The following is a 16167-nucleotide window of genomic DNA, read 5'->3' as shown; positions in this document are numbered from 1 at the left end:
GCCACATTTCCATTCAGGATTAACACCACTGGGTATCTGATGACGAAGTTGCAATCATCGAGTGACGGTATACACAGCGTCAAGTATTTAAAAATCCAACTTAAATCCGTTTCCACTGGATTTCATCGCGAATATAACATTACGCGTATGACACCTGTTACGCTGGTAACAAAGATTACTTAACTGTAAATCCCGCACATATTTACCACCACCTAAGTGCCTGCTTTACATCACTTCACTGCTCATTACGAAATTCATTTGCCTTAATTTCATTATTAATCCGTAAACAAATTCGGCAGATTACACGCGAGGCGTCTGATATGTGGCAGCGACCGTATTTACTATATCTATAGATATACTTTACGACGGAAGGTGCCGCCATCGATTTTGTGTTGGTCACGCGAGTTCGATGACTTCTAACATTGTCAGTATCCGACGATGCATATGTTTCGACATCCCCAGGATCAAAGTACCAATGAACATCGTCAGCATCCTACTTACTTAGGACCAACATCATCAGCGTTACATTACGGATTAATATCGCCGGCAGTAGACTTTAGATAAAGTTTACCAGCGTCTGATCCTGGAATAATATCACTAGCATCAGATTACGGATTGCCATCGCCATCGCCTGCATCTGATTGCAGCTTAACGTCACCATTTTCAGATTCCGAATCAACATTGCCAGCATCCGACCACAGGTGAGGCATTCCACGCTCTTTCACCTAGGCCGTCACCTCACCATTTTTAATTCTCCATATTTTTGTTTTTATCAAATAAGGAAGGATTGGTGTGGATACCCCAAAAAAGGAGTATCCACACCAATTTTTAGATCTTTATTTCTCCTCTTTCTAGCGTTATTATTTTCGAAAAAAATGTGGGTTTCGGAAGTTTTGGAAACCTTTAAATCTCGATCATTCCTGAGCTAATTGAGGTATCAAGAAATAGCACAACATTTTTTTGTTTTAAAGAGGACTTTCACTTGACAATATGAGAAAGATTTTAAATTAACAATGTCAACGTTTCTTTTTTGCTTCTGGAGTACAAAACGTTTTTTTTTTTTTTTTAAAGATGAATGCCATTTTTTATTTTTTCCAAAAAATTCTCTAAAATAGAGTGATTCATTCCACCACTTTCAACACTAGTCTCATCGTGGCCTTTTATGTCCTTGTATTTTTTTTTCGAATAAAAGATTTTTTATTAGAAGAATTCCATTACTATAATCCCGATTAATAATTTTAACGATATTATTGTTTTGAATTCGGTTCGAATAGGTCCAAAACATAATAGTAAATATATATTGAAGGGGTCACCCGGTGTGGCTGCCGGATTTTTTGCGATTTTTTTTTCGGCGAGGAAAAAAACAAACTTTCCAAATTTGAAGCATTCGTTTATTGATATTCGCACTCTATGGTAGAATTTTTTTAACTCTAATGAGGCCACGGACCTATTTCGCCAGCATAGAACATCGAAATGTTATCGCTGGTACTTCTTTGCAGGAACATCCCCGAAATCAGTATCAGTTCCAATAGATTGAAGTGTTCTAGATTGGAGATATCAATGAATCAAGATACCGTTAGAGAAATCTTTCTAATGTATCCATGTATAAAGATCTTTCAGAATAGAGAAATTTTAAAGCTGGGGCCTTTTGTAATGAGCATATTTATTGAATAAAAATATTTGCGTGACCTACCACAGGAAGTAGTTTATTATCTACACAATATCTTATATAGTGAAAAGAATTATGCACGAAGATCTTCTGAAAGGAATATAATCACGACAAAGCTGTCAAGAAATGGAAAATTTCTGAAAGGTTATACTTCAAAATAAATATCATTTCCGGAATATTTTATTTTCAGACGCAGAGATTTTTTATTACAGTACAAGACACGATTTACCAAAAGGCAATAAAAAGGAAGCCAGTGTTCGAAACGGTACAGAACTCAATGGATCTGCGAAAAAAAAAGTAATTTTTAAAAACAGGAGTTAGACGCACATGAGACAAAAGAGGAATCGAGGAATCGATATCAAGTTCCATTTCGTGCCTTCATTACAAGCTCCACAATAAGTAGGTAAGTGTCCCAATCGAATCGAGGGATACAACCGTTGCTAAGATTGTTATCCACTGTAGCGTCAGCAAAACCCCACAAAAATGAACAAAGAAGAAAATTCAAAAAGCTTTTCTTTCCGTATATATCCCTAAGAATCTATTTATGAAAAAAAAAAAAAAAAAAAAAAAAAACATTTTACTATTAAACCACATGAAATAAGGAAAAAAGGGCATTCATAGCAATAAAAAGTATGAGAACATTATCACTTTCCTCTCCGATGAATGACTATGAATTTATGCATTTTTCAAATTTCTTCTCTTAATTATGTAGCCAATTTTCAAAATATTTTGAAAAACTTTGTACCTACAGGAAAATTACGATCCGGATGAAAAAAAAAATGTAAATAAATTCTTCCCTGAAAAATGTGAAATAGAAACGAAAGAAATAATTGTTTACATTTTGTTCTTACGAGGTGCTAAAGTCTGTATGGCCGTCGAGCAAACCCTTGCCGAAGTATACTTTTCTCGCAATCTAAGTTCTCGTTCACTTGGTGAAATTTCGATTACCAGTAGCCGCAATTGCCATTCCCTTAACCATCGTCGAGTTTGTGTGCATTTGAAGAAAGTGCGAGAGTGAGGATTACAGGGAGAGAAGCAATGGAAAAGAGAGAAACGGAGCGATAAAGGGTTGTAAGAATGAGGGGGTTTAGTAAGTTAAGCTTGAAACTCGTTAGAGCATCTTCGTCTGTTCGGACGGGTCCGAACTTCGCAGGAGTTTCCAACAAATTTAACCCAACGGTTCCAAATGTCTTTGAGCCATATAGCTACAGCCCTCTGATATACGATCCCTAACATTCCTCTTGAAATAAATAATTTCAATCGTCAAGCTTTCAAGTACGTATTCCAACAATGTTATGTTGCGATCGACTGAAAATTCTAAACATCGTCTTCAAATTGTTTTTGACAAACCAGAAGCACAAATACAATTAATTCTTGGCAGTAAAGAGAGTTTGTTCGAAATCATGATTCGCGGTTGTCAAAAAAATTACCGAGTTCGTCCGACTTTGCACGAAACCACGATGAAAAACACAAATGGATCGATAAAATGCCATCAAAATGTCATTCATTCGATCACTAGACTGCTGAGGAATTATACAACGGCTGAAAAACTTTGATTCAGCTCTTATGAATATCCTGAAAAATTAATCAGGTGCTGGAAATTATCCATATAAAAAAATATAACATATGCACATGGATGTGAACCACAATGTACAATATGAGTCAGGATTATAGAACATGGAAAATTAAATAATTTGAAAGCTTAAAAATTTAGCAATCAATAGCTAAACAAATTTTGTAAAATTAGTCAAATATTCAAATAAAATGAAGAAATCATTTTAAATATATCTTAATATATTTAAAAAATATATATGTAAGTTCAGAGGCTATCATCGATATCGCCTCAAAGTAATGTAAACAATATTTCATACAAAGATTTCCACGGATCTAATGACTAATGAAGGATAGCGAGCTAGAGGAACCGGAGTCGATGATTCGTCAAAGTGAAAGGACATGAATTTTCAACTCTTATTCGTCATTTATTCGCGTGCAGAGATACCGAATTAATATCCACGCATTTTTCCATTCCCTTTACAGTAAATTAATTAAATCATATGAAAATCGAGGTATTTCCTTTTTAATTTCTTTGTCGGAAAGTTCCCAGAATATCGATCGATTGATTTCGCTGATGTTTTTACTAGCTTACAGTTTGTTAAAATTTTGAAAAACAACTACTCACAGTGGAACACGAATCTCTGTTATTTACAAGTACATGCGACAGGTAATCGGAAAAATTGATCAATCATTGAAACTACGCTGGATTATGACAGGTTTTATCTTGATCATGATCTGATGCTGGTCAACTCGATCAATAGTCGTATCCGGCGTAGACGTTGCCTAGACTGAGAATGGCGACGTGTACCCGGATGGTTCTGTCGGCGCAATCCTTGCGAAGTATAGTGCTGGCGACATGTACTCGGATGGTGATACTGTGCCATAGTAGATGGTTAAGATGGTGCAGGCGACATTTCCTCAAATGATGATGTTTTTGGCGTACTCACTTCTTCGTAGTATGGTGCTCGTACCTGTATTAAGGGTGAATGATACAAAAGTCGAAATAATTAGAAATTGATCAAATTTGGTGATAATGTTCTTCAACATCAAGTGCGAAAACACAAATTTTTTCAAAATTTTCTTCTACTTAGTTATCGAGTAATTACGCATTAAAGCAGATTTCTTATGCCCGGAATGTATACCTATATACATGAAAACGCTATGCTTATACACGTGAACTTTAGTGATCAATTACTCGATAACTGTGTAGAAGAAAAATCTTAAAAAATTTGTATTGCCAAATTTGGCACTAAAGAATATGTTCACCAAATTTTATAAAATTCTAAACTTTTTGAAATTTTTTATGTTTTTAGCATGGTTTAGCATGGCAACATTGTATCGCCTGTGCAATATATCCTTAAGGCGTCGTCGTATCTGGCGACGGAATGATGTCAAGCGTCAACGTGCCTGGCGACAGGGTCATGGCAGGCGTCGTCGTAATGTTCGATTTTTATGAATAATGGAATATTTTTGCGAAAACAATCGTAATATACTGTCGTACAAACATGAAAAAATCTATAAGCCATGGACGATATTAGCTATGGGAATAATTATTCAAATAATAATAATAAAAAAAAAAAAACCAGTTTCCTTTGGCAGGACATGTTGGCTTCGAAAAAAATCATTAAAAAATGTCCCACGAACTCGGAATTCAACTCCATTGATCTCCTTATCTGTGAAGCACTGTTTCATGAATTCGATTACCTCATTTTTTGAACGAGCTATAGAACCTTTATTTCTACTACGCTTTTCGACCGCTGAACCAAAACTATTGGAGATACAACTGTGTAATTACGCTCATACTGCTGGTACACAATGTTAGTTCCTTTTACATTTACCAATGTAGAACTTTGACGATTTGCAGACTTCCATGCAACATCGACGCCGAGAACTTCATCATTCGATCAATAATTTTTTTTTATTTTGCATTTCCACGAATATGCTTGTATGAAAGTTCCTTGTGAAAGCTTCAGGAGGAATCTACAAAGCTGAGCGATTGTTTTTTAGCCACGAAGATAAATCACGCGCGAAGAATGTCAAGCCTTTTGGATGAAATTGCATTTTCATATGCGATCGTGAGAAACGCGTTCGTACAAGTTGACTTCAAAAGAAAGTTTCGATTCATTGCAGCACGTGTAAGACGTATGTTGCTCGATAACTTTATTGATTTTTGAAAGAAAGAATTAAGGTAAACTCTACATTCCGACGGAGTTTGTCAGCTTCAGTCTACGGAAACAGGTCACCAGCATCAAACTACAGAACTACTACCCCAGCATCAGCCGACCTAACGATTCCGTTAATACGAGGTTTTGGAACGAACTCGTTAGGTATTTAGTCAGTATTACCAGAAAATCTTAAAATAAAATTATTTCGACATAATCTTCAACGAGTTTGCGTACAACTAAAATAACGAAATTAAAATAATAAAAAATAACGAATAACTTTCATTTATCAATGGAAAACCGATATTTCAATTCTATCGAAGTGTCTATCACGCTCGTAACGACATGAAAAACATTGGTCAGGAGGTTGACCATCGTTTAAAAAAGAAAGTAAAAAGAGCTTTTTCAATCACCGATCATCACAAAGAAACGCGTAGCTTATGCCGTTTTACTAACTGCATACATTTAAGGGTTATGAGCAGTGTAAAATTTAAAAAACATCAATTCTCTTTGCTCATAAATCACTGGTTCATATCCCCAACAATATTCTCTACTTTTCAAGTGAAAATTCGAACGTTAAGTATTTTAAAAAAGCATAAAAAACCGATGCATGAAAACTGTCCTAAGGGAGTTTTGGTGCCAGGGGGAAAAGGCTCGTGCGCCTGTTACACTTGATTTTGAACATGAAAATGTACTAACAAAAGCAGTACTAGATGCCATCACGCCAATATATACTGATCGCGTAGCCGAGAGAATCACTTTGATTTAACTTTTCCAAAATTTTAACCGACGTTTACTCGAAATAATTTTTTTTTATCGCGTTGACAGCAAAATGAAGATAGTTGTTGTCCAAACGACTTGATTCCCAAAAGCCAATCCTTGTCGTTTTTAGCCCTCAAATTTTCCATTTTAGTGAATCGCTGCCAACGCCACTGAGACCAGATTCAAGAGGTTCCATTTTCAACATGCCATTGCGCGAAAATATACCATTAGAAAATTTAAAAAAAATCGCTACTTGTAACTGTACAAAAGCTGATTTCATTTCAGGAATTTTTGTGTACAAAAACTCCTGAAATTCCAGTATTCACAGTGTTCGTACCCTTGAGAATTATAAAACACGACTGGGATCAGATGCAGAAAAAGAAAGTTCGCATTTATTCATTTATAGGCAAATTATGATACAATTTGTTTCCTTAAACTATCGAATTGCTGGTTATCCAAACGATTTGCTCAATTGACTTAACTTTTAAAGTTAGACATTCTCAAATTCACTCGAATGTGAGAAAAATGATTATTTACCAAAAGGTTTTGGAGGCTTGGCCTGTGCTTGGTGTGAAAAACTATGGCACCCGTGCATCGGCAGTTTGTTTCCAAATTTTCCTGGATCACCTGGATATCCTCCACTGCCTAGGTTCAAGCCGGGTGCACTTTTTCCAAATCCTCCGTGTAGTCCTCCATGTAATGGCCATCCATTGCCATTACTATAATATTGACATCCTCCGTGGTGACAGGAGGGAAAATTTGGCAAGTGCCCATGGCCAAATTTATCTTTAGGTGATGGAATTGAAGGACCAGGCAAATAACGAGGTGGAACTGCTGCCCCGTAAAGTTGCACGCGGTTGAGAGCCTCTGGTCTCTGTTGCCCACCACCGCCATTACCTGCACTCCAATCTACTGCTGTTCCAGCTCCGTAAGATAGTTCATAAGAGTTTGAAGCTTGTCGTTGACCTTCGATTCCACCAGGCGACAATTGCCGGGGTGCATACTGCTGCCAAGTGTTGGAATATTGTTGCTGTCTTCCGAACCCACCAGACAATGGTTGCTGTGGTACAGGATACTGTTGAGCTCCTGGGTTGAAGTTCTCGGGGAGTTGCCTTGCCACTCTTAAGTGTTCTCCGCTCGCTGGTGAGGAAAGATACTGTCAATTATGATATAATGACTAATCGACCACGTTGTCGATTTTTTTTGCTGACAGTGGTTAGTTTAGAGGTCAGTTGAAGCCAGGAGGTTTGAAACTATTTTCAATTCGCTCCTTACAACGTTTTATAACCAAGTGCGTCGTATATATTAATTTTAAGTACTCACCTCCAACATTTTTCAACTCAACGTCACTCCGCCTCTCGGTTTTAGCTCCGGCAGTTATTCCGGCGAATCCAGCCAATAGGAGAATCTTCAGCGACATATTGGATAAGCGATTATACTAGAATATGATCCGAAAACTCAGTGCGCCTCTGGACATCTCGATGTCTTTTTATATACGGCTGGTCCTGCGATAATTAGTAGTCTAATCGAATGTAATATGGGTCATCGGATAAATTCGTGTCTTGGGACCGATCAGGGTAGTACATTCGTGACATTTTACTGACCTTCTTAGTGCAGACATTCTTAATTATTGTTTTACGTTCCAGTTTGATATTTCTTCATTCGGTCCAAATTATAATCGATTTGTTTGGAAACTTGTTGAAAGAGAAACGATCTTTCTCTTTCAAAGTACACGGTATTTTTTATATAATACCGTTTCGAAGAGCATGGTATTTTAAAATAAAAATGCCATAACTGAAATGGAGGAGACTTTTCATCCGTTCAGCAAACTAGGATAGACTAGATAACATTTGAAAAGGATCAATCCTAGATCCATAATTTTGTCGTGAAATAGGGTTTGTTGAGACATCAATATGTCATAGTTATGTTATGCCACCTCAATAAACATAAAAAATTCAAAATTTTGTGGCGTCGTATAACTTTCAAGAACGACCGAGCCGAACGATAATTTTTTATCGTTTCTTTTGTACATGCTTTATTGGGCGAGCTGATTGACACGATTTTTAATCATGCAACGAATTGAAGTGATAAAATATAACGGAAAAGAAAAAAATGTTTTTGTTATTCCAAGCGCGTGACTTTACCATCGAATTCCGCTGATTCTGCTCGAGGTGAGAACATTATAACTCACACGTACGAGCGAGTGACAGACTTATTTGTTGAGTTTTTTCTGCTGAAATTAGTCAACACCAAGGACTAAATTCACAATAAGTTTTTCGTTTCTGCTCGAGATCATTGAACATTTCGCAAAAAGTGGTTAACAAGGTGCACTCTGCTTTCGTAAAAACGGAACGACATTACTGTAAAATAGAAAAAATTTCATCCGTTTTCATGAACTATGAAAACGCGAGGATATTGGTACAGCAGATGGTCATTGCAAGTGAGAAAAATCCTTCAACTCGGAGGAAAATTGTTCTATTTTTAGCTGAAATTTCATTAATGTAGAAAAATTTTAACTGAACAATAAATAAAGAATAACAAATAAATAAAAAGAGTCCAAATTTGACCGAAATTTTAAAAATGGGAAAATTTTTCCCAACGAAATTACACATAACTTTCATCAACCCGTAAACCGTTAATTAGTGCGAAACTCCATCAGCATGGAATTCGAATTACAGAAGAAAATTTCGAGTCATTTTCTTTCAAATCTTTTTTTCTCCTGAGTTTTTTTATTGATTTAAGTATTCCCACATTGGGCAGGCAATTTTACCCAGGAACCATCTACTTACGATTTTATCATGCATGTCATCCAACCTCGGGAACGTGAGTTTTAATATTGGAATCCCAATTTGCACCTGTGCCAAGTTTAAAGAGTGAAAAAAAAAATAACAATCAAGTCATTTTTTTGTTCGATTTTTTTCTATTTTCTCTTCGGCTAGTGATATCATTTTGTTCGTGATTTTTCTCTTTCAGTACGACAAATTCATCGTTGCCTCAGCTGTAGAGTTCCCCATAATCTAGAGTCGCAGCAGCGACTCGGAAACAAGTACATTTATGTCGAGTTGCTTCCAGAGAGTCTTTACAGAAACGATAGTGTTTTTCAGCTGTTTTCGATAACTTTCAATTTTTATCGTCTCTAGCAATCACGGCAACCATCGAAACGTCATCATAATGTAAATAAGCCTAGAAAACCTTTTTCCAAGAATCTTCAAATTGTTTTTTAATTTACTTTTTTTCAGAATTTACCATTTTGTTATTTTCGTCTGATAATAAATATTTGTAGCCCGGCGAGCGATGAATGCATTTGATCGTCCCCAGTAATGTTAGGTTCGAGTGTAAATCATGGCACGGAAGCCTCTGAACTCGGAGCTTGCGAAGGGTGCGGGCAAAGATTGCCAGATTCAAAGTCACCATCACATTCAACGTAATCGTGCGGTATCCAATAAACTCAGTCAACGCACTTCCAATCAATCACAGACTGATGGCATTTTCTGGGTTTTCTATTACAGATTCTGATCTAAGGGAATTCTCCAAGACAAAGTTATTTCTTCTTTAAGCAGTTCCCCATCTCTTTTTTCTCACTCTCTCTATGACCTTGACCTTTCAAACAACGTCTGTCCCCCTCCCCAAGATAATGCGTACACTAAAATAAAAATCTGCACATAAAAACTTCCCAGATGAAATCGACCATTAATTAAGCGGAGTATTCTTTAATATTCTGCTATCGTTGCTCATGAAGTTTACTCAACGTTTTTCACAATTCATAATTAAATCAATTAAATCACGAGGCTTAAAAGAATGTGTCGATGCAGACATTTCTCAATCGGCGAATCGATCACTGCCATTGTTTCTCGGTAGACATTGACGCGCGGTATAATAATTATTATTACTTCGCAAATATATCGAATAAGCTGGGAACATCAAGAAAATCGATGTTTTGAAAAAGTGAAAAATTCAACCTGGCAATTTAATTTTTCCGACAATTAGAAATCGGTGCTGGTTAAAGAACAAAGAGGCTTCGTTTTTAGAGTCAATATAATTATATTTTCGTTAAAATCCATACAATGGAAATAAAGTAATTTCCAGTTAAAAATACATTGTGCCGCAGGTGCGACAAGGTCAAGTAGGTTTTAACCGCTTCGGAGTTCAGGCCTTTTCACAGTCATTGGGAGCTGGGCCCAAGTTAGTTCCTGAAGAAGGCTTAATACTTCTTGCCCTTGCCAGGAATGCGGAGCTGAGAAGACGATTCGTGCTGGGAATCGGAGCGGGTTCTGGCGATCACAACATGGGGAACGTTCTCAACGACATGGTTGTTGTGTTCGATGATCTGGGGAGGATGCTCGACCACGGTCTCAACGATGGTCTCGACGATTTGTGGTGGGTGCTCGATGTGGTGCTCCACAACCTTTTCAACGATCTGGGGTGGGTGCTCAATGTGGATATACTCGACTTGGCGACTTGATGTTTGGGGGTCCGAAGGTCTGTTCCAAGGAGCTGGTGCGCATCCACCACCGCCACATCCGCATCCGCATCCACATCCACATCCGCATCCGCATCCGCATCCGCATCCGCTTGGCGAAGGTGGAGCTGGTTGGCAGGATGGAGCTGGGCCGCTTTGGGCCGGAGGTGCAGAACGGTGACTCGGAGCGGTGGTGGGAGGACTGCCTCCAGATATCACGTGGGATGGTCCTTCGCGGATGGTCGTTTTAGGACCGTCGCCGAGTTGTCTGACGTTCTGCCCGATAACGCGCGTCGTCACTTGAGGGGGACCAGCCGGAGAGGAATGAGTTCGGGTCTGAGGTTCCGGTGCAGGAGGAGCTGGAGAAATGCTTCCGCTGGAAGCTGATGGGGTCCTTGGGATGGACGAGCATGCAGGAGGGCTCGAAGATGATCCACTGCTGCTGCTGCTCTCGCTGCTACGCAATTGGTTGGCTGAGGATGCGGCGCCGATTATGCTCGACAGATGGGAGCAGATTCCCCTCGTATTCCTGACCACTTGACCTACGCAACGGGGTTAAGTTGATTAGTCTCCTTCACTGAATGCAGAATTGTGACGATGATTCATGCCGCGACTGTGACGCTTGGCTGGCAATCCGCATTTAAATTGCGTATTAATTATTTTTTATTCCACGAATGACGCTATAAAAATTATTGAAAAATTAACAACCGACTCACCTTCGATGTTTTCGGTATTGTTTTCCGCAACTGCTGCAGCAGCTACGGCCAATAAAACAACCAAGAATTTGGCCATGATAAGCTTGCGTTTCCTTCACGAAAATAACCCTTTTCCGACCGGATATCGAAGCTCTGGTTCGAGTGACAAACGCGAAGTGATATCGATGCCAATTCCCCTGACAATTTATACCAAAAGTATTCCCCTTTCTTCTCGATCTTTGGGGAAAATAAATCTCTTAAAATTTCATACAGGAAAAGAATAATTGACAAGTTATTGTAAGATTCTTGAGCGTTTTGGATCGCGGAATTCCTGGATTCCCATTGTGAGCCTGGAGCCTGAAACTGCGCTCACTGTTTGTGTATATTTCGATGCATTTTATTTTATTTGACCGCGAGATGTTGCATGCTCCTGACCCAAATTCATCAATCCATTCCGGAAAACAAATATTTCGCTAGGAAGCTCAACGAATAAATCAGCGTCCATTTGTCCTCATGCGAAAAACGTTTCGATTGTTATTTATTGGAGCGATTTCGCGTTTATTTTTAAAACGCGCTACGTGTCCCCGGGCCAAAATAAGCCAGACTCATGCCTCTTCGAATATTCAGAATGCGTCGCCAGTCCCGTATTTATAAATACAAAAGAATCAACAAAACAGTGCCACCAAATTTCATTGAATCCCCGAATGACATCCGACAAATTCCACTCCCAATGTACTCGGACTCGTTTCAGTCACTGAGCCGAGCTCGGTCTGTGATTTTTTCGTCATGACGTCAGTCCCGAACTGCTAATTAAATTAAATCGTTTGAAAATTCGAGCGGCGTTGACGGAACGCTTTTTCATCGCTTACCCTCAAAGACTGTGATTTTTTACAATTGAAAAAAAAAAAAAAAAAAAAAAAAATTTCGGACACAATGAAGTACCCTTTAAGAAATGCTCGAATTTTTTTCACTGCAATATCAATCCGAATCTTGATGGCTTATTTTAAAAAACAGTCGAAAAGAAAATATAATTCCCTCCAAAATTTCGTCTTTTTACCATTCTCTTTTTCAGAGATTCTTTTTCTCCTTTTTTTGAAATTTTTCTCGTTGTATATTGACATCCTGATTGATCTTGAAAAATAAATCGTCTCCAGAATATTTTGATTCTAAAAATCGATGCTTCTTACAAAATTAGTCGAATCGTAATGGTTTATGGTTATTTGAGAATGAAGAAATGAAGCATACAACGTTGAAGCCTTTGTCGTCGATCGCGTTCACAGGAATATTACGAATCTACGTAAAACTCCAGTCAAATTTTACTGTGACTTTCACCTTAATAGGAGCGATTGCCATTTTGTTTGAGGTTGTCATCCGAGCCATAAAGTTTTCATTAGAAATTCAAAATTCACGTCGTTCAAATTCATATTGTTTAGCCAAGTCTGACAGCGACGTCGAGGTTCGCGAATACGGGAAGGGATTTAAAAAAGTTTAGAGACTCTCTAAAAGCACTAGGGTCGGTAGTAACAGGATCATGAGCTGCATCTCATTTTTGCCATTGGCTTGATTCTCGTCCTCGTTATATTATATTATTCTCTTTCGTAAAGCGAATCGCATGGAATTATAAATGGAGTTGGAATTGATTCATGACTGACGTTGCGACGAATGAATTGAGAGAGAACGAGCGCGTTTCTCCCGTGGGCATAAAATAGCTAAAGTTCTTTGCGCGTTTTAAAAGCAGGCTCGGGATTCAACGACTACCCAGCAGAGTTTGATCCGGCAGCAGATATCGAGAAAAGTCTGGCAACCCATTGTTTTTTAATGGGAGTAACAATGAGCGCGGGCAGTTTTCGTCAGCCGAAAAACCGATGATTCTCGATATGAAGCTTGGCATTAAAAAACGAAATTCGAAACATCCCGGCGTTTGTATAGAAAATAACAAAACGAAAGGCAAGAGAGAAAAAATGTATTTGCGTTGGAGCGTTACGGTTTTGCAGAATGCGAAATATCCACATGGGATAAACCCCGGCCGCGTATGTGCAAAAATTATAACGCTCGAGAGGCTCGAAATCGCGTGCGTGCTTCCCAGCAATTCGGTTTCCGGAATAGCCTCGCCCTGATCCCTGCGACCCTTTTCGCATCCACCGCTCGCCGCTATCCCCGCATGTGTTTCAAATAAAATATACCCCACCATAACGAAAATCGTTCGCAACATTCTACCGTACTATTTGACGATGCGAATATAATACTCGGTGCCGTTGAGAGCGAGAAAAGGGAAGGAAATACGGGACTGAAAATTTACGCGAGAACCAAACAAATGCGTTCATTTTTATTCCCTCATTTTGCCATATATTTTTGAAGCTCGTACTTCCGGGTTCGACATTATTTCAAAGTAACGATTCGAAATAACCGACAGCGATGTGTGTTACTTCGGCAATTGCGAGGACAATACTCGGATGGGTGACCGCATGGCCATGCTTTCGTCCGAACAATAGTATTGTAGGAAGAATATATAAAATTGGGAAAAATGATGAAAAATTGAAAATAATAATAAAAAGCTGGGCAGGGGCAAAATTTCAAATTATCACTCGTTTCTTGCCACACGATCGATTTCTTCATCGACGGTTCGAGTCATACATTTTTGCTTATAATGCAACTGAAACATTTTCAAATAAGCAAAACATTCCAGTTCAACGATTTTAAATCGCCAATCGTTTTACTCTCGAAATCAGAATCATTGCAAAATTATAAATTATTCATTTCTTTTGGAGAGTTACGAAATTATGAAAAACAATTATCAAGATTTTTATAATAAATCCAAAGAAAATTCATTTTTTTTGTAAAAAAAAAAAAAAATAATAACAGATTTGAAAATATATTTTTAACCAGCGAAGTATATTTTTACTGTTTTTACTAAACTGAACTGAAAATTTCACCACAAAAGGCATGATTTATTTTTCCCCTTTAAACACTCATACTTTTATTCGTGCGTACTTATGCAAAAATATAAGATTGATATTTAAGATTCCTATGGTATTTGTGTACGAATGTATGAAGTGCAAAAAAATCGCAGTAATCTCGTGTGCATACGATAAAACGCATTGACATGTGAGCAGAATTAATCCGCTTATCTTTCATCCTGTCGTCTCTCACGTTTATTCCACGTTCTCACGTGACGGAGTTGGTATGGGAGAGAGGAAAAAATTTCAATTTTTATGTCGAAAATCCAATTTCACCGGGCTTTCGGGAGCTGCTTTATCGGATAATCGTGATAAATAAATGATGAACGAGGAGAAGCACAATGGCTACGATTAACGGAAAGAGAAAAAAATCTGAAAATCTCGAGAGATCCTACGAGCATTGAGTGGATTCGTTTAGCGAAAATTTGATCGTTGAAATATGGAAAAACTCGAATAAAAGTTCTACAACAAAAGGTTGTTTTTAAGGAGTTTCTCATTAGCGATATACTCGGAGATAAAATTATGGGTGAATTAATAATATTAATTAGCCTGCTGTCGAGTCTGCGTCGTCGGAAAAAGAAACGAAATAAGAAGAAAAAAAAATATACTATATTTCGGACTCGCCAAGTCTCGCATGAAAGCGAGGCTCTCGCGCGCTATTGGAGATAATTTAAAAAGAGCAGAATCCTCATTTTTTCTTTCACTCTATACATGTACTACGTATACGAAGGGGGTTGATCTCTCGAACTCGGGCCAACTCGTATGCCTCTGTAAAGTACAAGCGAATCTGGGTCATAGGGGTAGGTCTCGAGGTCCGGAGTATGGTTCAAACGAGTTGGAGCGAAATGGGGAGGGAGAGCCATAAAAAGAGAAAACGAAATGAGTGAGTCGAGTAAAAGCTTGTAAAACGTCAGTCAATGTGAAATGTAAAAGAGAAAAGCAAAAATTTCATTCATTAAGAAATACTGTAATTGTTAGGAGTCACAAATGAGCTCGTGTCAGTAGAGTATTCCATTACAAATCGACTTGCAAGCCCACCGATGTTCAATATATTTTTGCACAAAGTATGAGTTATTTTTCGTGGAGAAAAATATTGTTGTTCTCTCATTTGAAAAAATTATATTTCTATTGCAATTTCAATTGATATTTTCCACTCTGAAAGTCTGATTTCAGGAAATTCTTTCATTTCATCTTTCCCTTAAGGGGTCTAGCCTAATTAAACGGGCAAAAAAAAAGACTATTTTCACGAATTTTTTTCACCTGTATAAATTATTGATATGGATATAAAAAGAGTTAGGCTTGAAAAATACACTTTTAAAATACACAAAAATTTTTTTTTATATTTATTTTACTCAGTTTTCGTGCAGAAAAATGGAGGAAAAGACAAAAAAATGATGGGAGAAAATAAAAATAGTTTTAGATTCTATAGGTAAGCGGTTACAGCGCATATCATGCAATTTTCTATTATTTCAAAAATGACAAAATGCCGGCCATTTTTCCAAAGACTACGAAAAAGAATGATTTTTTTTTCATCGTTTTTGGCAAAAAAAAAAAATAGTTCCACTCAAAATTTCAAAATTCGTATGTCATGCCCTACGGCTATAGTCACAAACGAGAGTGGTAAAATTTTGGTAAGGATCGATTGAAGAGTTTCGGAGATTTTATCAACGAGCCATCCACAAACGTAATTTTGAGAAAAACGCGTTTAAACAAAGGCATCAGCGCGCTCAGATCTTTATAAAATATTTGAGTATCCTACTTTTCAAATACTTTTGAAAAATGCAATAAGAAAAATCGATTTTTCGAAAATTCTAATTAGGGTAGAAAAATGTAACGGTTACATTTTTGACATATAAATTTTGTTGTTACGTGTATGTTCTTTTCAAATTCCCAAAACTTTTTGTGGCTT

The 16167-nt window shown here is 37.6% G+C and overlaps 2 protein-coding genes across 2 annotated transcripts; both read right to left on the bottom strand.

Moving 5' to 3' along the window:
- Positions 1–6512: 6512 nt before the first annotated feature.
- Positions 6513–7628, bottom strand: LOC122418247 (uncharacterized). The gene is made up of 2 exons (XM_043432374.1): positions 7471–7628; positions 6513–7287 (listed from the first exon to the last, which is right to left on the bottom strand). Exons 1-2 carry the CDS (start codon positions 7565–7567, stop codon positions 6677–6679), a joined length of 708 nt encoding a protein of 235 aa, XP_043288309.1. The 5' UTR covers positions 7568–7628; the 3' UTR covers positions 6513–6676.
- Positions 7629–10168: 2540 nt separating this feature from the next.
- Positions 10169–11485, bottom strand: LOC122418246 (zinc finger CCHC domain-containing protein 14-like). The gene is made up of 2 exons (XM_043432372.1): positions 11323–11485; positions 10169–11148 (listed from the first exon to the last, which is right to left on the bottom strand). The coding sequence occupies exons 1-2, from the start codon at positions 11396–11398 to the stop codon at positions 10349–10351; spliced, it is 876 nt and encodes a 291-aa protein (XP_043288307.1). The 5' UTR covers positions 11399–11485; the 3' UTR covers positions 10169–10348.
- Positions 11486–16167: the final 4682 nt, after the last annotated feature.

The sequence above is a fragment of the Venturia canescens genome, chromosome 11 (genome assembly GCF_019457755.1).
Source record: "Venturia canescens isolate UGA chromosome 11, ASM1945775v1, whole genome shotgun sequence".
Taxonomy (NCBI): domain Eukaryota; kingdom Metazoa; phylum Arthropoda; class Insecta; order Hymenoptera; family Ichneumonidae; genus Venturia; species Venturia canescens.
Note: the sequence above shows the minus strand (reverse complement) of the source record. Positions and strands in the feature narration are given on the sequence as shown.